Source organism: Ranitomeya imitator, chromosome 6 (assembly GCF_032444005.1).
Source record: "Ranitomeya imitator isolate aRanImi1 chromosome 6, aRanImi1.pri, whole genome shotgun sequence".
Taxonomy (NCBI): domain Eukaryota; kingdom Metazoa; phylum Chordata; class Amphibia; order Anura; family Dendrobatidae; genus Ranitomeya; species Ranitomeya imitator.
In genome coordinates this window covers 94292095-94319062 of record NC_091287.1, presented here as the reverse complement: position 1 = coordinate 94319062, position 26968 = coordinate 94292095, and the positions used below count along the sequence as shown (strand labels likewise).

The window sequence follows — 26968 nt, the reverse complement described above, 5'->3', positions numbered from 1 at the left end:
CGGAGTTACAGCCACGCTTGCGCGGTCAGAAATGGCACTCGACGTACAAAAAGTTACATTGAACCTTTTTTTTTTTTTGTGCCGACGGTCCGCCAAAACACAACTGATCCAGTGCACGATGGACGCGATGTGTGGCCATCCGTCACGATCCGTCGGCAATACAAGTCTATGGGCAAAAAACGCATCCTGCGGGCACATTTGCAGGATCCGTTTTTTGTCCAAAACGACGGATTGCGACTGATGCCAAACTACGCAAGTGTGAAAGTAGCCTTAGGGTTGGGGCCAAAGTTAGGGTTAGAGTTGGCATTAGGGTTACGCTTGGGATTAGGGGTGAATTGGGATTAGGGTTAGGGTTGAGATTAGGATTAGGGGTTTTGGATTTAGGGTTATGGTTAGGGTTGTTTTGGGGTAAGGGTTGTGATTATCGTTAGGGTTGTGATTAGGATTATGGATCGGGTTAGGGTTGGAGCTAGAATTGGGGGGGGTTTCCACTGTTTAGGCACATCAGGGGCTCTCCACACGTGACATGGCGTCCAATCTCAATTCCAGCCAATTCTGCATTGAAAAAGTAAAACGGCGCTCCTTCACTTCCAAGTTCTGCGGTGCGCCCAAAAAGTGGTTTACCCCCACATATGGGGTATTGGCGTATTCAGGAGGAATTGCATAACAAAATTTATGGTTACATTTCTGTTATTACACTTGTGAAAATAAAAAGGTTCTGAATTAAAATGTTTGCAAAAAAGTTAAATGTTCATTTTTTTTTTCCTTCCTTGTTTCAGTTCCTGTGAAGCACGTAAAGGGTTAATAAACTTCTTTAATGCGGTTTTGAGAACTTTGAGGGGTGTAGTTTTTAGAATGGTGTCACACTTGGTTATTTTCTATCATATAGACCCCTCAAAATGACTTCAAATGTGGCGTGGTCCCTAAAAAAAAGGTGTTGTAAAAATGAGAAATTGCTGGTCAACTTTTAACCCTTAACTCCCTAACAAAAAAAAATTGTTTCCAAAATTGTGCTGATGTAAAGTAGACATGTGGGAAATGTTTATATTTCATGACATCTCTGATTTAAGGGCATAAAAATACAAAGTTTGAAAATTGCAAAATTTTAAAAATTTTCGCCATATTTCCGTTTTTGTCATAAATAATCGCAAGTAATATCGAAGAAATGTTACCACTAACATGAAGTACAATGTCACGAAAAAACAATCTCGGAATCAGCGGGATCCGTTGAAGCGTTCCAGAGTTATAACCTCATAAAGTGACAGTGGTCAGAATTGCAAAAATTGGCTCGGTCATTAAGTACCAAATTGGCTGTCACTAAGGGGTTAAAGTAGCTGTACATGTTAATAACACATGTAAGTAATCGGCTTGAGCACCTGCTCCCACAGAACCTGCGGCAATTATCCCTACAACTTAAAACTGCTTTTGATGCACATAATGATCCAATATGTTCATGCTCTTGCCTTGATCCCACTCTTGGGACCAGTGACAGAATACCTTGTGACCTCCTAGATCTTGCCTTAGGATGGCCTCCATAAAGCAACTGCTGGAATGCTTGTGGTTTGCAGCCCAAATGTCTGGGATCATTGGTGGGGGAGCAGGGACGGAGGGACGGCGGTGATGTAACTGCTGCCTGAAAAGGCACTTGTGCACACCCATTATTTAATCAAATAGCAATTTTATTTAAAATGGCACAAATGACAACATGGACAAACAATTGCATTAAAAAGCAAAGGATTTAATAGCTGGAGTGATGGGAAATGATCCCATTCATTCCCCTCCCTCAGGTAACTGTAAAGTATAAAATATCAACTCTAACAATGTCATGATCAGTCATGCACCCAGAGCAAAAGGAATAGTGATAATGATCAGTATGCATGTTTGTACCCACCCAGCTGGCTGAAGGTCCAGCATAATCGGTGGGGGAGCAGGGTCTGCAGCAACGTCATCGCCACAGGTTGTGGCCTCCAACTAGGCTGTCTAATGAAATGGCTCCTTGAACTCTGCACTGGCACAGGAGCCTCTGGGGACCCTCCAGACTGGGTGCAGCAAACATGAGTATACCATGGCCTGGGAGGAACATACGAGCGTGGCTGAGTCCTGTGGCGGTTAGCAGGCATTTGATGGAGACAGAACCTCCTGGAGCCAGAAGGAACTAAATGGCTCGTGCATTTTTGATGTTTGACCACCAGCTGTTCCCGATCTACAAAAAATCTAATTCTATTTATTCAGATTTTGGTACAAAAAACACAGCAAAACCTGATGCCTTCACTTTTTCACCCATTACTTCCAATGGCGGAAACACTGAAAAAACTGACTCTCTATTCTGCAAAACCTAAGGTTTTGCACATGATGCTGAGGACAAAAAGGTATGAGGTTTCTGAAGTCTCGGACATGGCTGGTACTGCTAAATACAGCTAAAATTTGCCTTAAAAATGCACCAAAACACATACGTGTCAACATACCCTTGCAGGCAAAATCCACATCAATCGCACACTGCACATACCGTAATGCTGTCTGCACAAATGTTGGTATTGTGAACATGTGGGCACCATCCTCAGTGTTCTACGCAGTCGTTGGCCTATATTCTCAAGGCTTATTTTTTTTTTTTTCCAGTCCTACGCTGGGAAGTATGTTCCTGCTATCGGCTATTATATCCACACTCTCAACCCAACTGCTAACGTTAAAATCAACTTCAAGGGGATAGCCATTGGAGACGGGCTCTGTGATCCTGAAGTGGTAGGACATTTTAATTCAATTTTCCTTCTTGTGATCTACTAAAAGGGGTGGAATTCCTTTCTTCCCTTGCACACTGTTTTCATAAAGTATGCTCGTCCCCTTGAGACTTCTGATCTGAAACACTTGTTAACGATGCATTACTAAGTTGCCGCATCACATTTAGGTTTAAAAGGAATTAATGTTTCTTATTGCTATAGCTGATTAGGATTGCACACAAACCACACGGCGAGGGCAATCCATTATTCTAATAACTATTGTGTGTTTACCAGATGTTTGCTGGCTACGCGGACTTCATGTTCCAAACTGGCCTTGTGGATGAAAACCAGAAGGCCTATGTCCAACAGCAGTGTGACCTGGGGATACAGTATATCCAGCAGCAGAAGTGGATTGATTCTTTTGACGTATGTATTGGCGATGTACAAATTAATCTTGAATCAAGTCAACTTTTTACGTTTCAGTCTTGTCAGCAATTTCAAGGTAAATGTAGACATAGATTTTTCTCCGTGGAGCCTGATTTGTGCTGTTCTAGATTTGAGGTTAGATTTCTTTATTATGCACTTAAATTGTAATGTCTCGCATTAACTCAGGACAATTTAGTTGAAAGTAAATTGATTCAGTGGTTACAGATAAAACAACCTGAGCATGTAAATGCCTTACAGATGTTGGGTTACTTGGCTTTGACCCAAGCTCGGTCCATGACATTGCATTCTCCAGCCCAGTGTATGCTATGCCTTACCAGTTACCTTCAGTGGGAGCAGTAGCTCCGTTTAAGGTATTGGGGCCTTAATTCTACACGTGATTGTCTGTGTAGAATTGGTCATCCAATATTGGTGTGATTAGACAACAATTTAAAGGTTAGGATAGGTCATCAGTATCGGACCTGTGGGGGTGACAACCAGTACCCTCACTGATTAACGGTTTGTGGTGGTAGCATATGTAATCTCTTAGAATGGCGCAGCTTCAACTGTATAGCGGCTGTGTGCTGTATGAACAGTGCCAAATGTCACTGGCTTCTAGTTCTTCCCTCTCCGCTACATAGGGGATGACATTTGGTGCTGTTAAGATTCACATCTCTGTAATTGACTGAAAACAGATTTTACCCAGAAGTTGAAAATGGAGAAATCTGCTTCTTGCTCTTCAAGGAATGATCTTTGAGATATTAGTTTCTTTTCATGTGTGCGATTGATTTATGGAAAAAAAAATTAAAACAAGGTTACACTTTAAGGTTAATGCACCTAAAGATTCCCATATACCCGTTTCTGCCAAGTTTCATTGTTTTATGCTTTCTTCCTGCGCTGTCATAGCGATCACTTTATATTCAGAATACTCTGCTCCCTTAGGACTACACTTCCCATCATTCCTTGTGCTGGGCTGTAAGCCACCAGTGAGCACAGACCTGTAACTCCACCTTAACCCTTCTTACTCCTCCAGAATCACACACAGCCCCTGCACCATCTCCTGGTGTGTACAATGCTTATCTATAGCAGTTAGTTCACTTGACACGTGTACAGTAGTGGCTGACACCTTTAACCAGGAGTATCTCTGGAGGGTGCAGTTTGCAGGAAGGGTGTCAAGCCTGCTGCCCATCTTCCCTAGCCAGGGGTCCTAATGCCTGTACGTTTCCAATGCCTGTGCAAGCTGTTTGTTCTTTGTAAATGTTGTAAAACTTTGTAAAACTTCCCCTGTACTCCGGCGAAAGGCTGGTATTAAATCAGGGGGCAGATGCCATGTAGAAACATCTCCAAGGAGAGACTCTGCTCTTCACTAGCCCAGGATCTCCTGCAGACTCCAGTGTGAAATAAGATGTTGTGCAGGTTGTCAGCGGAGCGGAGACTGTCAACTGTTTGTTCTGTGCATTGGAATAGTGTAGGGTTTCCTGCAGTCCCATGTAAAACCAAAGTTGAAAACTCCATGATGCCATGTATAACTCTTAACAAACTAAAAAAACCACCTGCTGACTGAGCTCTGCTACACTGACAGCATGCAATATTTATGCACAACCACAAATACTGTAAAACTCAGTGTGCGCAGATGGGACTTGCTGCACTCCTAAAAAATGAACATTGTAAAAAAATCAATGTCTTCACCTTGTACTGTAACAAAGACGAGTTTGTGCTACATCTGGGCACTGGTTTCACAATATTGTTTCTGGTCTTCTATAGCACTGTAAGACCAACTATACCCTGGTTGACATTGGACAAGTGTCATGTTTGACTTGGGATAAGGTTGTGAGGATTCCCTGGATTCCTGTTGGTACAAACACAATGCAATCCTCATTTTTGCACCTATACTGTACATGTAACATTGTCCAAGGATGCAAATTTCAGCAGGATCAGCCAATCATCGCGTGTCTTAAGAGTGGTATTGGTGGGGGGGGCAGGAATTTCCCACAGCAGATCCTCCTTGTAAAATCAGGACATGCTATAACCACCAGTCTGGCAGCAACTCCCGTAGAGAACAGAGGGAGGAAGCTGACAGGAGAGGTGTCGGTCTATCCTACAGTGATCTTTTATTTGGTCCGCTTGTCATCACACAGGCTCTGATTTTTAATTGGTTCTGACATTGTGTACTCGGGTCTTAATGTATTAGTCCCATCTTACACCTGCACTGCTCTTATTAAGGGACGTGTTGCTTTCATGAATTTGATGCATTTAGCGGGTAATACTCCTGTCTTACCCGCTATCTCTCAGATAACACTCTTCTCGACCCTCTTCAATCTGGCTTCCGCTCTTTACACTCTACTGAAACTGCCCTCATTAAAGTCTCTAATGACCTACTAACAGCTAAATCTAATGGTCACTACTCCATGCTAATTCTCTTGGATCTCTCTGCAGCATTCGATACTGTGGATCATCAGCTCCTCCTCACTATGCTCCGCTCCATCGGCCTCAAGGACACCGTTCTCTCCTGGTTCTCCTCCTATCTCTGACCGATCCTTCACTGTATGTTTTGCTGGTTCCTCCTCCTCTCACCTTCCCCTTACTGTTGGGGTTCCTCAAGGATCAGTCCTAGGCCCCCTCCTCTTCTCGTTGTATACTGCCCCTATTGGACAAACAATCAGTAGATTTGGTTTCCAGTACCATCTCTATGCTGACGACACCCAATTATACACTTCTTCTCCTGATATCACACCGACCTTTTTAGAAAACACCAGTGATTGTCTTACCGCTGTCTCTAACATCATGTCCTCCCTCTATCTGAAACTTAACCTGTCAAAAACTGAACTCCTCGTGTTCTCTCCCTCTACTAACCTACCTTTGCCTGACATTGCCATCTCCGTGTGCGGTTCCACCATTACTCCAAAGCAACATGCCCTCTGCCTTGGGGTCATCCTTGATTCTGATCTTTCATTCACCCCCCACATCCGATCACTGGCTCGCTCTTCTTACCTGCATCTCAAAAACATTTCTAGAATTCGCCCTTTTCTTACTTTCGACTCTGCAAAAACTCTTACTGTTTCACTTATTCATTCTCGTGTGGACTATTGTAACTCTCTACTAATCGGCCTCCCTCTTACCAAACTTTCCCCGCTCCAATCTGTCCTGAATGCTGCTGCCAGGATCATGTTCCTCACCAACCGTTACACCGATGCCTCTACCTTGTGCCAGTCATTACACTGGCTACCCATCCACTCCAGAATCCAGTACAAAACTACTACCCTCATCCACAAAGCACTCCATGGCTCAGCACCACCCCACATCTCCTCCCTGGTATCAGTCTACCACCCTACCCGTGCCCTCCGCTCTGCTAATGACCTCAGGTTAGCATCCTCAGTAATCAGAAACTCCCACTCCCGTCTCCAAGACTTTACACGTGCTGCGCCGATTCTTTGGAATGCACTACCTAGGTTAATACGATTAATCCCCAATCCCCAGTTTTAAGCGTACCCTAAAAACTCATTTGTTCAGACTGGCCTACCGCCTCAATGCATTAACCTAATGATCCCTGTGTGGCCTATTTATTAAAAAAAAACAAAAAAAATCAGGTTCCTCGCATCATGTTCTCATTCACTTTATGCAGTTAATAGCCCTCTGTGTCTGTACTGCTACATACTTGGGCAGTTAACTGGTTCATGCAGCTTTACATGAACACCCGAGCCTTAGGGTACCGTCACACAGTGCAATTTTCATCGCTACAACGGTACGATCCGTGACGCTCCAGCATCGTAACAATATCGCTCCAGCGTCGTAGACTGCTGTCACACTTTGCAATCTACGACGCTGGAGCGATAATTTCATGACGTATGTGCGATGTAGAAGCCGTTGGTTACTATGCGCACATCGTATACGATATATGTTACACCATGCGATCATGCCGCCACAGCGGGACACTAGACGACGAAAGAAAGTTTCAAACGATCTGCTACAACGTACGATTCTCAGCGGGGTCCCTGATCGCAGGAGCGTGTCAGACACTGCAATATCGTAACTATATCGCTCGAACGTCACGAATCGTGCCGTCATAGAGATCAAAATTGCACTGTGACGGTACCCTTACACTATGGCCGGTCCGAATAACTAAAGCAATTGTTACCATCCACCTCTCGTGTCCCCCCTTTTCCCCATAGTTTGTAAGCTTGCGAGCAGGGCCCTCATTCCTCCTGGTATCTGTTTTGAACTGCATTTCTGTTATGCTGTAATGTCTATTGTCTGTACAAGTCCCCTCTATAATTTGTAAAGCGCTGCGGAATATGTTGGCGCTATATAAATAAAAATTATTATTATTATTATAATATTTTGCGACTGCTGTGCACGTCTACCAGAAATATTACTGAAGCCAGGGGCTGTCTTATATTTCTGACCTGGTTAATGGTGTAAATTCTGATTTATTTTCCTGGGTGTGCTTTGCCATGTGGTGTTGCATTACATACAAGCCCACGTTAGCAGAGCTGGTTGGCACAGAGGGAGGAAAACTTCAAAAGTGACAACGTGTGCCCCTTTAAAGGTCTAGTAACTATATAAATGGAGGGCACCACCTTAAACATAAATTATAAATCAAGACGTCCTGAATCCCCCTCAACACGTAAAAATGCATAAACCACATAGAGAGAAGACATTGAACAGGAGATCCACAGGACAAATATACAAAATTATCAAAAAATATTTATTAGTGAACAGTCCAATAAGCGCACAATACAATTAAAAACAATTAAAAAACACACAGAGGTGCCCGTAATACCGGGAACCACAGAAAACCTTAGCCCACAGACAAAAATACTGGATATAGTGGCACCTGAGAGAGCTAACATAAATAGAGGAGCGTTTCCAGAGCAAAGGATTAACATGAAAGTACATGTAATATATCCCAGTTCAATAAAGAAATAATAAATAAATAATAATAGAATCAAATAACCCTGGAACACACTCTAAACTCCTGAGGGGCAGACAGACCACATATGTAACCAAAACACCCTATTTAAAGACCTATAGTAGTCCACATGTCATTACACTCACACATGGATATGGTAATCCCACTAAAAAAGATATATAAATAAATAATACTCTAAAGGTGAGGTGTAGTAAGTGGACATACCAAAAAAGTAATCAAAAAAAATGCGAGACCCATGCGGGGCCATAGAGGGTGAATAGCAGGTAAATGACAAGTCAAAAAATTACCGGTCCAGTCCGTCCTATCAGTCAGGGTGCCAGTCAGATAGTCATAAAAATTGTGTCCATGGGGCTAAGTTGCCCTACGCGTGTCGCCGCATGCAAGCAGCTTCATCAGGGGCTGATGAAGTGGCCTGTTGGCCACGAAACGCGGAGGCTAATAAACAGTGTGTGTGTAACTCTGATACCTTTATTGTGGTCTGCGTGGCTTCTATTCTCCGGTTCTACTTCTCTCCATGTGGATTTACTTAGTGGTCCAGAAATATATACTGTGTATGTGTATGTAATTTATATATTCTGTACCAAAGGTACATTGCTCAGAGCATGCTAAAGACGGCCATGGAGAGTCCCATTACCCACAATGCCTTGCAAAAGGGCACAAACTACAAAGGCCGTATCTCTATCTCCTCTGCAAAAATAAATAAATACTATGGAGCAGCAGGATTAAAATAAAGAGCAAATCCTGCCAATTTTAAAACTGATGGGCTCTTTAAACCCCTATGTGCCAAGTAGTTACCCCACTGTGGGTACAATCAAAGGAAAGGCTGACATACTTGCCAGTCACTGGACTCTATTGATTGGTTTTTTGTTTTTTTTTTACCTTGTAGGTATTTGACGCATTAATGAATGGCTACCGGGTTCCATATACTTCCTTCTATCTAAATGTTACAGGCTGCCCAAGTAACTTCAACTTTCTGCAATGTCAGGTAAATGTCACTGATCTAATTGGGGCCTGTAATGAACTTAAAGGGACGGTCCACACAGAATGACTGTTCAAACAAAGTCCTGCTGCTGTCATATCGGGGCCAGTCATTTATATACACCTTCCCACCTGCTTGTTTTCCTTCTCTGCCCTTCTCTGGCTCTATGAAAGTAGAGCTGTCGGACGGGTGGGAAGGTGTATATATAAATGACTGGCCCTGCCATGACGCACAGAGCAGCGGGACTTTGTTTCAGCAGGCATTCTGTGCTCACCATCCCTTTAACACTAGCACATGTATCCAGGAAGGGTAGTTCTACAGCGTTGAGTAGAATACATTTGGTCTAAGGTGTCCAGACATGAGCAATAACCCTTTCATACATCTGGACGTCCAATGTAGGAGTCCAGTTTCAGCAGCTTGGATAACTGCACCCTATAAAGGGGTTACCCGTCCCTTACTGCACACCTCTCCTGTACGCCACATGACTGGAGGTGCTTGTGACCAGACACCTCAATCATTTTCCTCTACTTAAAATGGATGTCAGTCATGGTGGGGGGTTCTAAACCTGGGACCTCCACCGATCAGTCTTCAGTGCAAGCAGCGGTCAGAAACAAGTACGGTAGTTGCAGAGCTGAACTGCTTAGTTACCGCTGCTGAGTACTGCGGATCCTCCTCTGTTGGCCGTGGCTAAACATTTGATGGAGCTGTACTGTTCAGGTGAGCAACTACTTGCATCTGGCCAGTGCTGAGAACTGATGACTTTCTGGGGGTGCTAGGCCCCCACAATCTGTATTACTCATTTTAAAGGGACTGTTGGCACAGAATGACTGTTCAAACCAAGCACAGCACTCTGTGCTTCAGTTGGGCCAATGATTTAACGACACCTTCCCACCTGTGTGGTTTCCATCTAAACAAGCAGGTGGGAAGGTGTAATCGGCCCTGCTGTGAAGTGATGGAGCTTGGTTTGAACACTGAATCTGTGTAGACTGTACCATCTTTTTAAGGCTGCGTAATCAAGATCTCCTTAGTGGAACAACCTTTATCCCCTTCCTGACACTTGGCCTACTAGTGCGTCATATGTCTGGTCCCTGTTCTTATGGAAGCTGAGGAGCTGTGCATCCATTATCAGTGGCTGCAGCTCTGCCTGTTACTAACCACTTACTTGCTACGGTCAGTCTCTATCAGCAGCCATTACCGTGCGGGGCCTGGTGGTGCGCAGTTACATGCACCCATCGAGCCACTAATAATCTTTGTTTTTTTTAGTTCTAACATATTCCGCAGCGCTTTACATTTTGCACACATTATCATCACTGTCCCCAACGGGGCTCACAATCTAAATTCCCTATCAGTATGTCTTTGGAATGTGGGAGGAAACTGGAGTACCCGGAGGAAACCCACACAAATACAGAGAACATACAAACTCTTTGCAGATGTTGTCCTTGGTGGGATTTGAACTCAGGACTCCAGCGCTGCAAGGCTGCTGTGCTAACCACTGACCCACCATGCTGCACTCATCCCCCACAACCAGATTGTGGGCTGGCAATGCATTGCTATAGCAGCTGGCTCTGCTGAAGACAACTGTCCCTGCCATGACTGAGCTTCTTTGAAGACCAACCTGTGCCTGGTCATAATTCAATATACACATTGCTATACGATGGTATATGGAGTACAAGTAACTGTATGACCTTGGGATCATGTTAGACTAAAGCTGAAATTGTGGCTTGGCTTTCCCACCCATATCCACCTTATGATGGCTACAAAAATATGCATATTTGGTATTGCTCTAGCCATAAAGGTCCAAGCTATCAATGTTTGATATAATGTAACAATAAAAAATGAAGATTTAAAACTTAACTTTTTGGTAGCACTCTACAAAAGAAATGCAATAAGTGATCCAAAAACATCAGTTAGTTAATCCATTAACCCCTTAATGACTGTCAATAGGTCTTTTAACTGACCTGAGATGCAAGATAGCATCCCCATACAGGTGACAATCCAGCAGCTGTGGGCTGTCCACTATAGCTGACCACTTGCTGCATCAGCCACGTTCAGTGTTTGCAACCTTCCAAATCTGTTTAACCCCTTAGCTGCTGCTATCAATAGTGACTTCATCATATAAATGGTTTAAAGGCCCCTTCACATTAAGCGACGCTGCAGCGATACCGACAACGATCCGGATCGCTGCAGCGTCGCTGTTTGGTCGCTGGAGAGCTGTCACACAGACCGCTCTCCAGCGACCAACCATGCCGGTAACCAGGGTAAACATCGGGTAACTAAGCGCAGGGCCGCGCTTAGTTACCCGATGTTTACCCTGGTTACCTTCCTAAAAGTAAAAAAACAAACTACATACATGCCTAACGCTGTCTGTCCTCCAGAGCTGTGCTCTGCACTCCTCCTGTACTGTCTGTGTGAGCACAGCGGCCGGAAAGCAGAGCGTTGACGTCACCGCTCTGCTTTTCGGCTGACCGACGCTCACAGCCAGTACAGGAAGAGTGCAGAGCACAGCGCTGGAGGACAGACAGCGTTAGGTAAGTATGTAGTGTTTGTTTTTTTTACTTTTAGAATGGTAACCAGGGTAAACATCGGGTTACTAAGCGCGGCCCTGCGCTTAGTTACCCGATGTTTACCCTGGTTACCAGTGAAGACATCGCTGGATCGGTGTCACACACGCCGATCCAGCGATGTCAGCAGGAGTCCAGCGACGAAATAAAGGTCTGGACTTTATTCAGCGACCAACGATCTCCCAGCAGGGGCCTGATCGTTGGTCGCTGTCAAACATAACGATTTTATTAACGATTTTTACCCCTCGCCACGACAGCACCCTACAGGAGAGAGGGATCCGCCCCACAGGAACAGGAAACCTACAGAAAGATAAAAGGGGGCGGTCCGCCTTTCCTCCTCAGTTTAGGTTTCCTGTTCCTGCGGGAACGACAGGACTCTAAGAAGCTACGGAAGTACCTGGGCATGCACGCCGCCTGTGCAGTCTCTTCGGAACGGCAGGGGCTGCAGCCTGGAAGCAGCGTCGGGGGAGTTCCGCTAGACGGCTCCCTCCTCGTCTGGGAGGCATACAGATGGCCGGGTCCGGAGAAAGCCGCCCGGCATCTGCGTTATGCGGCGGCTTCAGCGTGGGAGTTCCTCGCCCGGCAGAAGGGGTGAGTGAGAGGAGCTTCCTGCATGGCGATCCAGGGACTAGAGGCGGCTCCGCGCACGCTGACCGCCATTAGTAAGTTCACCCCGGAAGTAGATGCTAAACTTCCGGGGTAAGCAGGCCGAGATCAGCGGTGGGGGTAGCGCGAGTTCGCGCATGCGCAGTACCGCTTAAAAAAAAAAAAAAAAAAAAAAAATGGCGCTCTATTTAAACCGGCTACCCACTGTTACCTGCGATGCAAGATGTCATCTCCAGGTGCCATGGATCCTGCAGCAAGAGACTCCGTTCCCTCCAAGGACCGCTCCAGCAGAGGATCATCAGATGCCGGTCGGAAGAGCGACACAGTGGATAAATCCAAAGGATCTCGGCCGTCTGATCCGGTAATAGAAAGCTTCACTGGGTGAGTTTATAACTCTGCCTATTAAGCTGACGCCGTCTCCTCTCCTTTCTCTTTTTCCTCCTCTCGCTATGTCTTATTTGGACCAGGCCAAAAAACGACAGAAAACCAAACATAAAGAATGCGCCTTATGTAGCCAGCCCCTACCAGACTCATACCCCAAAAAACTCTGCAAGGATTGTATAGCAGAAACCACACAAGGAGCAGCGGTGTCTATTACGGACTTACGCGCTATTATAAGAGAGGAGTTAAAGGCTATGTCACAGGATAAACCACAAAAAAGTAAATCCAAAAAGCCAACACCTTTTATCAGATTCTGATAGTGAGCAAGCCGTACTCTCAGATATCTCTATAGCCTCTGCATCATCATCATCTTCAGAAATTGAGGGACGTTCATGTTTCCCCTTAGATAGTGTGGATAATCTAGTGAAATCAATAAGACACTATGGGGTGTGAGGAGACAAAGGGCGCACAAACCACGCAGGATATAATGTTTGCGGGTTTGGCGGAGAGGAAAAGGAAATGCTTTCCAGTTATTCCAGCAGTGAAGGCATTAATAAAAAGAGAATGGGAGAGACAAGATCAGAGAAGTTTTTTGCCCTCAGCATCAAAACGGAAATACCCGTTTAGTGATGATGAGTTACTTACGTGGACCAAAATCCCTAAGGTTGACGCAGCTGTTGCCTCTACCTCTAAACCGTCCACATTGCCTGTTGAAGATGCGGGGTTACTCTCAGACCCTCTAGATCGCAAAGCCGAGTCGTCCCTTAAAAGATCCTGGGAGGCAACTACAGGCATATTTAAGCCAGCAATAGCAAGCACTTGTACCGCCAGGTCAATGCTCATCTGGATTGACCAGCTAGACCAAAGCATTGAGAATAAAATGTCACAAGAAAAATTACGAGCTGCTATTCCCTTAATACGAGGGGCAGCAGCCTTTATGGCGGACGCGTCTGCAGATTCTCTCCGCCTAGCAGCTAGATCCGCAGGTTTGGTAAACAATGCAAGACGGGCATTATGGATGAAAAGCTGGAAAGGGGACGCACAATCCAAATCTAAGATATGCGCAATCCCATGTGAGGGTGAGTTCCTCTTTGGAAAAACCTTAGATGACATACTCAAAAAGGCAAGACAGGAAAAAGGCTTTTCCTGATACCTCTATTCCCTTTTATAGGAGAGCCTTTAAGAGAAGGCCATTCAGCAAGAGAAGGCAGACGGACAGGTCGTCAACATGGTTCCCTAAGGAAGATAAACAAAGAGGTACCATGTTCAGAAGACCCAACCCCCCAAAAGACAGCAAATTCTGAGGATATAACCATTCCAGTAGGGGGCAGATTAAAATTTTTCACTCCCCAGTGGGAAAATATTACATCTAGTTCGTGGATTTTAAATATAATCAGAGATGGAATGAAATTACAATTCTCTCGCTTTCCCCACGAATCATACATTATAACATCTCTCAGCTCGCCTATACAACAGGAGGCCCTGGAGAGTGAAATCCAAACCCTATTATCAAAAGGGGTTTTAGTCCAAGTTTCGGAAGGACAGGAGACTAGAGGATTCTATTCTCCTCTATTCTTAATTTCCAAACCCGATGGTTCATTCAGAACAATCCTAAACCTCAAAAAGCTTAATTCATTTATTAAAAATGATACATTTAAAATGGAGTCTATAAAATCCACCATAAAGTTACTTTTTCCAAACTGTATGATGGGGGGGCATTGATCTAAAAGATGCTTATTACCATCTTCCTATTCATGACAGATACCAGAAGTTCTTCAGGGTAGCGGTGGCAATCAAAGGCAAGATTTGTCATTTCCAGTATGCAGCCATGCCCTTCGGCCTTTCTACAGCGCCAAGGATTTTCACCAAAGTGATTCTAGAGGTGATGGCTTATCTTCGCCAAAAAGAGACATTAATTGTGCCCTACTTAGACTTTTTAGTCATCGGAAATTCAGCTTCTTAGTGTGCTGACCGTTTAGCTCATGCAGTTTCATCTCTACAGGATCTAGGTTGGATAATCAATATCGACAAATCCAGACTGACTCCACTATCACTTCAAGCGTTTCTGGGGTTCCATCTAGACTCCATAACTCAAAAATGTCTGCTCCCTCAGGTAAAAATCTCACTCATCAGACATAAAGTCACAACAGCAATAAATAATCCTCACATGACCCTAAGAAAAGCCATGTCATTACTGGGATCTCTTATTTCCTGTATACCTGCAGTCCAGTGGGCACAATACCATACCCGGACACTGCAGCACCAAATCCTCCAAGAGGAAAGACGGCTACTTAGCTTAAATGCAAAGATAACGTTGTCCCAGGAAGTTTTATGTTCCTTAACGTGGTGGCTGGATTCTAACCATTTGATGAGTGGTGTTCCATGGGTAATAACACCATCTCATATTATAACCACTGACGCCAGTCCTCATGGATGGGGCGCTCATATGGGAAATTATTTTTGCCAGGGGTTATGGGACACTGAAGAATGCCACAACTCATCTAATCTGAAAGAACTAAATGCAGTAAGATACGCTTTATGTCATTTTCTCCCACAGCTCCGGGGAAAAGACGTTCGAATCCTTTCCGACAACACCACCACAGTGGCTTATATAAACAGACAAGGAGGTACTCAATCAGAGATTCTGATGTCTTCCGCTGGGAAAATTCTGGACTTGGCAGAAAAACATCTATTATCCCTCACTGCAGTTCACATAAGGGGGAAAAACAACCAGCAGGCAGACTTCTTAAGTCGACATACCCTAAGGCAGGGAGAGTGGTGCCTAAACCATCATATCTTCCAACGGATAGTATCCCTATTGGGGTTGTCCGCAAATAGATCTCTTCGCCACGAGACAAAACAGGCAAGTCCAGAAATTTGCATCCCTATCGTTAGCAGATCATCCGGACATTCTAGACGCTTTCCAAACCCCTTGGCAATAGTCTAGCGTACGCCTTCCCTCCGATAATATTGTTACCACAGGTCATTCGGAAGATCAGGGAGGATGGAGCGAGAGTTGTACTAATAGCACCATTCTGGCCCAAAAGGCCATGGTTCTCATGCCTACAAGCCATGTCGGTTTCGGACCCTTGGGTCCTCCCCTCGACACCCAACCTTCTCTTCCAGGGTCCGTTTCTCCACCCCCAGGTGGACAATCTCCATCTGACGGCCTGGAATTTGAGAGGCAGATGCTAAAATTAAGGGGATTTTCCGAGGGACTAATTGACACACTCCTCCAAAGTAGAAAACGCTCTACTACAAAAATTTATACAAAAATCTGGAAAAAATTCCTACAGTTCCATAAATCTCCCAACACATCAGAAATTCCGGTACAATCTATATTGGAATTCCTTAAAAAAGGGAGGGAACTAGGCTTAGCTGTAAATACGTTAAGTTCACGTATCAGCACTGGGAGCCCTCTATGGCCATAATATTGCAGGAAATAGATGGGTATCCCGATTTATCACGGCTTGTGAAAGGATAAATCCTGTTAATATACCTAGAATTCCACCCTGGGATCTAAATTTAGTTCTACAAGCCCTAACAGACTCTCCATTTGAACCAATAGATTCAGTATCCATTAAATATTTATCACTTAAAACTGTCCTCTTGGTAGCACTGACTTCAGCTAGGAGAATCAGTGACATCCAAGCTCTTTCTATAGATCCACCTTTCCTGCTAACTTTTCAGGATAAGTTGATTCTTAAATTAGATCCTTCCTATCTTCCCAAGGTAGCGAAGAAATTCCATAGGTCACAAATAGTCCTACCCACCTTTTTCAGTAACCCTTCCACTCCTGAGGAATGTAAATATCACACTCTAGATGTTAAAAGAGTAGTTTTAAAATACATTGAAAGGACCAGTAGCTGGCGACAGTGTAGGGCTCTGTTTATATCCTTTCAGGGTCACAAGAAGGGTCATGCAGTCACAAAAAGCACCTTATCCCGGTGGATCAGGGAGTCTATCACACTGGCTTACTCCGCGAGGAAAGAAAACCCTCCGGAAGGCATAACGGCACACTCTACCAGAGCTATGGCATCCTCCTGGGCCGAAAGAGGAGACGTCCCAATAGAAACCATATGTAAGGCGGCAACTTGGTCAGATCCTTCTACTTTCTATAACCACTATAGGCTTGACCTATCGTCAACTTCTGACCTAGACTTTGGCAGGACTGTCCTCAGCACGGTGGTCCCCCCCAGGTGATGGTCTCTGAAAGATCTCCTGTAGGGTGCTGTCGTGGCGAGGGGTAAAAAGCCGGATTACTCACCGGTAATACTCTTTTAGTGAGTCCACGACAGCACCCTATTACATCCCTCCCTAAGTTAATATAGTACTTACTATTGAGTAAAATTCTTTTAATCATACATGAGCAAATAAGTTTGAAGATGAAATAAATTATATTTGCCTAATACTGGCGGTCCTCCGGGTACTCTGAAATCAAAACTGAGGAGGAAAGGCGGACCGCCCCCTTTTATCTTTCTGTAGGTTTCCTGTTCCTGTGGGGCGGATCCCTCTCTCCTGTAGGGTGCTGTCGTGGACTCACTAAAAGAGTATTACCGGTGAGTAATCCGGCTTATCGTTGCTACGTCACAAAAAGCAACGATATCGTTAACAATATCGTTATGTGTGAAGGTACCTTAAGTGTGGGGGCTTCCTCTTTATCCCCATCGGCACCCTCCGATCATTTCTTTGTGGTCCGGATGTTTGTGATGGCAATTCATGGCCAAATAGCGGCCTTAGTCTGATGGCTGTTGTAACCTGTTAAGTTAGACATTTAGGTGGTTAAAAGTACATTTTTCCATTCCGGTTATGTCACTTTGCATTAATTCCTGAAAATCACTTGAAGGGTTAAACTACCTGACAGCAGTTTTCAATGTCAGGGGTGCAGTTTTTAAAATGGTATCACTTTTGGGGGTTTCCCAATATATGGGACCCCTAAAGGCAGTTCAAACATGGATAGGTCCCTAAAAAAAAATACATTTTGTAAATTTCCTTGAAAAAAATGAAAAATTACTGCTACATTATTAAACCTCCTAAAACACTAACAAAATTAAAATAACATTTTACAAATGGCACTGATGTAAAGCAGACGTGGGAAATGTTTGTTAATGTTTTGCTGTGGTATGACCATCTGGATTAAAGGGATAATCATTCAAAGTTTAAAAATTGCTAATTTTTTAACATTTTTCTCAAATGTCTGATATTTATAAATAAACACAACATATCGACCTAAATTTACCATTATCATGTATAATGTGTCACAAAAAAATCTCAATCACTGGGATTTGTTGAAGCGTTCCAGAGTTACCACATAGTGACAGATCCAAATTTTTTAAATCTGACCAGTGTCACTAAGGGGTTAAAGCACAGTATGATTTGGAAGGGGTAACCGGGACTCACACCTTAACTGGACATGGGTAATTATTGATTTTGATTTGTAATTTATTTACCGGCTATATGTGTCCCATGTGGGTTTAGTTATGAGTAGTGGGTGTTTGGAAATTTGGGAACATAGTTCCCTGGGAAGGTATTTTATATTATACCCACTTTATATAATTACCCGGATAGAATTTCAGCCTATCTTCCTGGTTTAGAGTGTGAATCACTGGTCAAGTAACTTCACCTGGGTATGGTTCACATATTACAATTTTTGACCTATGATATCCATTTTTATTCTTGTATATCTTTTTGATTCTAATAAAGTTTGTATTTTGTGCTAACTCTATGTCCTCCTTTTCTATATGATTTGGAATTTCGTATGAAATTATTAAAAAAAAAAAAAAAAAATTCCCACCACTTAAATGCCAAACTTGGTGTTTACGTTTTTTTTTTTTTCTTTTTTCTTTTGCATGGTACAATTTTCATTCAAAACTACAAAGACCTGGTTAAGGGCTTAATTTAGCTGATAATTGGTAACATCTGTTAAATTGGAGGGTTTTAGGCTGTGCACACGGCAGGATTTCTGGCAGAAATTTTCCTGACAAAAACCTGACATTTCTGCCAGAAATCTGCATGCGGTTTTGCACGTTTTTTTGCAGTTTTTCCAAATGCATAGAAAAGCGGGAAACGTGAAAAAAACCGCAAAATTAATGAACATGCTGCTTTTTTTTTTTTTTTACTGCGATGCATTTTTTTCGCAGAAAAAAACGCATCATGTACACAAATTACAGAATGCATTCTAAATGATAGGATGCATAGGTCTGCAGTTTCTAATGCGGTTTAATCGCAAAAAAACTGAACGTGTGCACATACCCTAAGAGCATTGTCTTACAACACACAGGTACCAAGGAGAATTTAAAGGAATTGTCTGGTCAAGACTTCGCCATAGGTGACGTCATAAATATCAGGTTATGGTCTGAAACCCGGACCCACCTGGCCCTCCCACTATCGGCTATTTTGCTCCAGCAGATGTAAATTTTCAACAAATCTACAGAGGGCAACTTCGTTCATTTGTTAGGGAGGACATGAACAACTATTCCTGGTGCCACACAAGAATGTGAGGTAGAAAAAACAAATCTAAAAGACCTCTGCTAGAAGTCTGCACTCTAGACCATGAAGATGAGGTGATCGTGTGGGGGTGCCATCTAATGACTACATTATTTTTCGGTCCTTTTCACATCAATGGATTAAGCTGCATGCTGGAACTATGAAATGAACTAATATCATGTGGGTTTTTTTTTATTTCTTGTCTCTAACCCTTTCTTTTCAAATTGTTAGGAGCCGATAGATCAGGTATTTTTTTTGCCATTTTTGGCACGCACAGAAGTGAGGCGGTCAATCCACGTTGGTAACCTGACCTTTAATGATGGATCTGAAGTTGAAAAACATTTGCTTTCTGATGTGATGAAGACCATAACGCCATGGCTGGTGGTGCTAATGGATAATTATAGGGTAAGTGTCCTGCTGCTTTAAATCTCATTACTCTCTAACCATTAGGAGAAGGCCTCTGTTGCTTCAAGGTCAGTAGGTTTAACTGGCCTTTAAATTAAGATGAAAGCAGAACCCTCCACTTCTCCCCATGAGCCAGAGCAGGAAAAGGGTTCTGCAATATGGGAAGTTCACAATGATTTATTGCATTATAGCACACCACACCAAAATGAGGTGATCAACGCTCCAGGGATGCCTGTTCTGACAAGTGTGGACATTGGTGCATCTCATTAAATGGCCTTTGAACTACATGTCATAGTTCTCCTTCCACAGCTGGAGACTGTTAGGTTTGTGGTACGTGATTTGTTCACTTGTTCCAGTAATTTTGACTCCAAAATAACTTTATTCTTGTGGATAGCCCATGAATATTTGGGAGTCTAAATCTTGGCACCCTTACCAAAAAGCTGCTAGAAAGGCTGCAGTGCTGCACGGAGCCATGTGAGTTCTTCAGTGTATAAATCAGATTTAGTGGTTCATACTCGCACGCTTTTTTTTCCACTGTGTACATGTCCCTACTGCAACACTTGGCACGAGCCCTATGAAATGTGCAGCATAAAAGCTGATGTAAACTGAAGAGACTACAGCGCTCATCAGAACTCTGCAGCCTCTTCAGACAATTTATTGGATGGTGGTGCCAAGAGCCAAATCCCCTTCTAGTCTACAAATGACCACACAAGATGCCTGTTTCCTGCAAATGGCTGTCCTGTCTATCCCACAGACCGAAGCCCTTGGTTGAGTGTTCACAGATTTTAATGGGGGGAGGTAGTGGAGGAAAGGCTCTGGCAGCAGTTCATGATCTTTCTCTTGCCTGATCCTTTGCTGAAAGGCCCCTAATTCCATCAAATGGAAAGCTGGTCCAATCGGTGGGCTTAGACATTCATTAATCTGTATATAGGCTTTTATGCCTTCAATTATTAAACCCTGGGTAACCAATGTAATTGTGGGTTCTAACATTTTTTTTTTTTTCTTTTTTTTACCGGTTAATGAACATGTCTCATTTTCTGCTACATTAATCTTGTAGATTCACAGGATTAGTCTGGGTGACTAAATTAATGTGGTGGTTATTTTTTGTTTTTTTACATTATCAAATTTCCATAGTTGCCTATCCTTTTGAATTTACTAGAAAAGCATTCAGTGCATCTTTTCTGGAAATATTACTCACATCACTTGTAGAAATCAAGACACCCTTGACTACAATGCCTCAAGAGCACTGATTGTTTTCCTATGGCTGTAAGCAGAAAACAATCTCCTTCAAATAATCCTGATTTTAAAATGGCCCAGCTCCAACAATCCAGCAAGACCGTCCTGGAATTGGGTCTCTGTTCCGGGTGATGTCACATGTCCCAGCCTGTCATCAGTGTAGTGCTGTATAGTATGAGCACTGAATTCGCACTGGGCAGCACTGCATAGATTAGTGGACTTGTGTGCAGCATCTTCCAGCACTGCCAGGAGCTTCAGCATCTCCATGAGACTACAAAAGTGGTTGACCTAGAGACAGAGCGCTCAATGAGCTTCTGTTAGACCCAAGTGCTCACACAATTGTTTGGTCGCCTCCCTCCTTATGATCGTCACCCTCCTGCTTGCTTCTTGTGGATCATCCACAAGGGCTCCCCGGCATTGCGCTCCTGCGCAGGCACACTTCTCTGCCCTGTTAAAGGCAGAGCAAAGTACTGCAGTGCACAGGTGCTGGGAAAAGATCAGAGCCCCGCTACCTGCGCATTGCAGTACTTTTATGCCCTCAACAGGGCAGATAAGTACACCTGCGCAGGAGTGTGACGCAGGGTAGCATCATCCACAAAAGGCAAACAGGAGCATGGCATCATAAGGGAGGTGCCAGACCAAGACCAATGACACCCATTGGACCGGACCACCCCACAGGTGAGTGTAATAGGTTATCAATCTTCTTACAGGTCAGGCTGGGGCAGATATACAGCATTCTAGAATGCCATATATCGGCCTGAAAGGTGATGGCTGTATTCCTTATCAGCAAAAACTGACAGGTTCACTTTAAATGTTCTCTCAGAACAAACTGTAATTCTATATGCATAATTGTTTGGGTTTTTTTTTAGCTGCCCATGTCCTATTTACACTGGATGTGCTGCCGAAATCTATCTTTTCAACAACCCAAAAGATCATTCCACACTATGAAGGAGCAGCCTATTTGTACAGCATGGCTATTAGAGAAACAAGTGTTCATAAGCAATTCAAGTTGCACATCAAGTCCCACATAAAAGTACAAGCAATGAGTTACTTCTGTATCTACAGGGAATCTGACACACAATTTATGCTGCCCAAACCACAGGCAGGATGAATCTGAGCTTTGTTGCAGCTATATCCAGATATGATGTTCATAGTTTGAAGAACTGGCTGGGGACTGTAGTGAGTGAGACTGGCCTGATTGCCAATGGCGGCACCAGACTAAACGACTAGCTGGGTCTTTCCCTACGGTTCTGTGTCTTCAAACTATTTCACTAAACACTCCAGCATTTGTCAAATCTTGGGCAGCATGCATCAAGTGAGAGCCTTCTAAAGTAGGAGTACACAACACAACCTACATCCTGGGGAGCTACGTGTGGCCAACAATGCCAGTTCGTGCTGCCCCAGCCATCTGGACACAAATGCTTTTCTGTATGTAGCGGTTCTGATGTAGTTTCTATACTAGAAGTGGTCAACAGATCAAGACTTGGTATGGCCATGTAGTAATATTGCATTGTCCTATAAATGGGGCCCCCTATTTCCATGTTTGGCATTTTACTATGAACTAGGGACAAGCAGTTGCTACTTACCTGACTGTGCCCAATGCCAGTTTCTGCTGGCAGTGATCAGACCACACAGGCCAGTGACTCAGTAATTTCCACTGATGTCATGTCTACAGAGCAGCGGCTAATGCTTTGCTCTGACTGAGCATGACTGGCGTTGTTTGACAGCCGGCTCTCCGTTCCCTGACTGCTAGTAGCGCTCTGTCAATCAGCATGTTGGCGGTCACGCCCCTGTCGACAGAGCAGCCTGGAAAATAGCTGCTCTGATCAGCTGAATCGCTGGCAGGAGCGGTGAGTAACTAGTCTGTGCTAGCGCCCAGTAGAAGAGGCAGGTAAACTACCTGCCTGTTAGTTTTTGGGCGCATTGTTCAAGGGTTTATCCAGGACTTTAACTATCTCAAATGCAGCTCGTATGTGTAACCTATGGCCACATTTGGCCATTTATGTGCTATGGACCCTCTGGTCTTTTTGTTGCACTAAATGCTGACTATGTAATATTTTACATTGGAAAATTCTTGTATGGACAGAATTGTCAGATAGCTAAATGGTAAATAATTGATACCTAAACATACAGTAAAAAAATTGCCCCAAACACCTTCTCCTGATACACATCCCCCATGTTAATGACATTAGTTCAGGACATGCAGGCTACATTGTGATGGTTCATGTGCCTCAGGACAGGAGCAGCCTGTTTAGAGATTACCTAGGCAGGAAATGATGGTTATAAAGCTGTAGAAACTGTCATTTTCTCATCTGCAGCTCGTTAAATCCCATCTAATTTGCTCCTTGTTTGCTGCTTAGTGGTTTGAAAATTTTTGGCAGCTTATAGAACATTATCGTCCTGAAATCTCAACCTTTACTACTGTTCATTTATTCATTATTTTTTTCCTCTTTTCCTCAGTGTGCAGTTTTTTGCTTTGTTCCAGTTTACTTTTTTAATCAAGCATTTTTTCCTCACTTCTTGCCTGATCACCCAATGGTTTGCTGATTATTGACTCCTCTAAATGTGCTTTAATGTGAACTGAGCTAAATGTTGAAATGTGCACATGATGCCTGACATAACTTGTGGCACCATCCTGTTGTGTTCTGTTTGATCACCATAATGAGTTCGCTCTAAGGGTACCGTCACACAGTGCAATTTTGATCGCTACGACGGCACGATTCGTGACGTTCGAGCGATATAGTTACGAGATCGCAGTGTCTGACACGCTCCTGCGATCAGGGACCCCGCTGAGAATCGTACGTCGTAGCAGATCGTTTGAAACTTTCTTTCGTCGTCTAGTGTCCCGCTGTGGCGGCATGATCGCATGGTGTAACATATATCGTATACGATGTGCGCATAGTAACCAACGGCTTCTACATCGCACATACGTCATGAAATTATCGCTCCAGCGTCGTAGATTGCAAAGTGTGACAGCAGTCTACGACGCTGGAGCGATATAGTTACGACGCTGGAGCGTCACGGATCGTACCGTCGTAGCGATGAAAATTGCACTGTGTGACGGTAGTATTAGTTAAACATATCCATGTAGCAATTGATTTGCTGCCACTTGTCAGAAGAGGCGTCGGTTTACCTTTGTGTGAACTGTTGCCCCTGGGCAATCTTAAAAGAAAATGGGCCTCAGTTTGCCACACTTCATTCACAAAACTATAATTAAGGGACCATTTGTTGCCTTGTTTGAAAGAAATGACAAAAACAGCACATTGCCACAGCAATTGCTCTAGATTGCTACTTACAAAGCCTGACTCCAGTTATCCCTACATGCAGTAAACTCCTTTTGGCAATCTCCTTCTCACCCTCCCAAAAATAGAAATAAGTAAGTTTTAAAGAAAATAGTTTTTAAATCTATAACCAAAATGCGGTTCTTGGACTGAATTTGCTGAGAAGAGCAGATCTGCAGTTCTCGGCACAGGACAATGCCCTGTAGAGCCATGCTATTCAGCTCTGTTTACATCTGGCCGGAGAGCATAGCCAATTGTTGGGGGCACCCATGGTGCTGCCCCATCCAACAATCTATTGATGACCCATCTGGGGAAGCCCTTTAAATGAGCAGGAAGTCACTGCAGCTTCGTACTATGGCAGGAGCTGCCTCTGATGCCTTGTATTCAATATTGAGCTCCTACCAATCTTAGCTTACATTAATGTTTCATATTTTCTATACTGAAAATTGGCAATGGCAGAAATGGTCGAAGGCCCCATCAACTCGTTTTTCTCTTACCCCATGACGGCACTAACGAGAGAGAGGGATCCGCCCTCAGGGACAGGAAACCCACAGGTTAAAAAGGCGGGACCTCTCCTCCACCTCAGTTCGGTTTCCTGTCCCCGACGGGGATCCCACAACTCACCATCCAGGAGTCCAGGGACCATCGGGCCGAGTTCAGGCAGCGGGGGGCCCTGCCACGGTCTCAGGTGGATTCCTCCCTGAAGGCGCGTTCCGGGGTCGGCGGGCCTCGTGGATATGCGCGGAGGGGAGGCAGTGAAGAGGTTACCGAGCCTGCCTCTTCTCTTTTCAATGGAGTGGTCGGTAATAGGTAGCGGCGGCTACCTGGAGGTTTCCTCCGCCGGTCCATGAGGCGCACAGGGGGTGGTGACGCCGGTCACCGACAAGCGGCAGGACGCAGATTGCAGCGGCGGCTGCAGAAGCTCCGTCCCTCCTGTGAGCCGGCAAGTAGTGAGCGCGCGAGGTCCGGCAACTTACTGCGCGGGCGCGGGGGTCACTTCCGGGGTCGGCGCAAGGTACCTCTGGGTAAACCGGAAGTTACCTGGCGCCGCTCTGTCAGCATAAAAACCGGAAAAAAAGGGGCATACCGCTGCTCAGTAATTACCACCATGAGTGGAATAGAGCAGTCGGTGGAAGAAATTTCACAGGCCCCTGTGACAAAGAATCCGAAGGAGCGCCATTCGTCACGGAAACCTACGCAGCGCAGCAGCTCAGGATCCCAGCGCAGCAGAGGCTCTGGTGGATCCAGGAGGGAGACGGTGGTTCAAGTGGAGGAGGCATCCTCAAAGCCACAACCGGTATCTTCCTCACATTAGGAGGGTAAGTGACCTCCGTGAAAGTGTATATTCTAATAGGGGTTTATTGTTTCCTAGGGAAAGAAATGCCAAGGGAAAAGTAAACATAGTGTGCCCACTTTGTTCAGCAGATTTGCCAGATTCGTGGGTTAAAAAACTGTGCGTCATGTATTAAGAACACCATTGATGAGGAGGCACCAAGTTTCACATCTGAATTAAAAGATTTAATTAAAACCCAAGTAGCAGACGCATTAAAAAGCGTAAAAAACCGTAAAAGAAAACATAAAGAAAAATCTCCAGATTACAGCTCCAGCGAGGGAGATGGTACGAGTGGGGATTCTGATAGCTCTACAGCTTCATCATCCTCCTCCGCATCTTCAGAAAGCGGTCGCAACTGTTTCCCAATAGATGAAACGGATGCGTTGGTGAAAATGGTTAGGGCGACAATGGGTCTGGCAGATACTCGTTCCAAAAAATCTGTACAAGATCTTATGTTTAGTGGCCTGGAACAAAAGAAGTACAGTGTTCCCATTAAATGAAAAAATTCAAGCCCTTATAAAAAAGGAGTGGAAAAGACCAGACAAAAAAGTACTGTTAACACCCAAAAGGAAATACCCATTTGATGACCCAGCCTGCGCCTCATGGGGAAAAGCGCCAAAATTAGACGTCGCCATCGCGAAAGCCTCTAAAAAGTTCGCTCTGCCTTTTGAAGATATGGGGACCCTCAAGGATCCTATGGATAAAAAGGCCGATGTCTTCCTAAAAGGGTCCTGGGAGGCTGCCAGCGGGGGGCTAAAACCCGGTATAGCTGCTACGTGTACAGCTAGAGCACTAATGGTCTGGCTGGATCATTTAGAGACTCAATTAAAAAATAAATCCCCGAGAGAGTCTATACTAGACTCCGTGTCAGCGATGAGAGGGGCCGCTGCATATTTAGCAGATGCCTCAATAGACTCAGTTAGACTGACGGCAAGATCGGCTTCCTTCTCGAATGCGGCTAGGAGAGCATTATGGCTAAAGTGCTGGCCGGGGGACCTGCAAACTAAAGCTAAGTTGTGTTCCATTCCGTGTGAAGGTGAATATTTGTTCGGTCCCACCCTAGATGATGTCCTCGAAAAAGCGGTTGATAAAAAGAAAGCCTTTCCGGGATTCCTAAATCAATCTTATAGGCGGCCCTTTCGAGGAAGGAGGTTCACACAGACGCCCCCCAAAAAATCAAAAGTAGGGGTGGGAAGACAGAAAATTCAAAAGAGGAGGTTTCATGTTCAACAAGCCGGATAATAAAAAACAGCCACAATGAGGGTGTGCCCCAGGTAGGAGGGAGACTGACCCACTTTCTTCCAACCTGGGAAAAAATTTCTGGAAGTGCCTGGACTCTAAACATCATAAAGACGGGCCTAAAACTAAGCTTTCACACAATGCCACACAATCAGTTTGTGGTCACACCACGAAGAAAGTCAGAGATCGAGCAGCTGAGCATCCAGAGAAGTTCTCGGTCTTCTGGAGAAGAAAGTCTTACAGGAAGTTCCACAACAGGAAGAGATGAGGGGGTTTTATTCTCCGCTCTTTCTTCGAACAAAACCGGACGGAACTTTCAGAGTAATTATAAATTTAAAACAACTAAACAGATACCTGGTAATAGAAAAATTCAAAATGGAGACAATAAAATCAT

At 44.3% G+C, this 26968-nt stretch overlaps 1 protein-coding gene across 1 annotated transcript in view; it reads left to right on the top strand.

The window, feature by feature from the left end:
• The window catches only part of CPVL (carboxypeptidase vitellogenic like), a 102386-nt gene that overhangs the window by 48652 nt on the left and 26766 nt on the right, over positions 1–26968 (top strand). Inside the window, exons 8-11 of the mRNA XM_069729924.1 lie at positions 2617–2739; positions 3009–3140; positions 8954–9052; positions 19312–19485. Coding sequence (XP_069586025.1) covers positions 2617–2739; positions 3009–3140; positions 8954–9052; positions 19312–19485 — 528 coding nt within the window. The remainder of the gene's footprint in view (positions 1–2616; positions 2740–3008; positions 3141–8953; positions 9053–19311; positions 19486–26968) is intronic.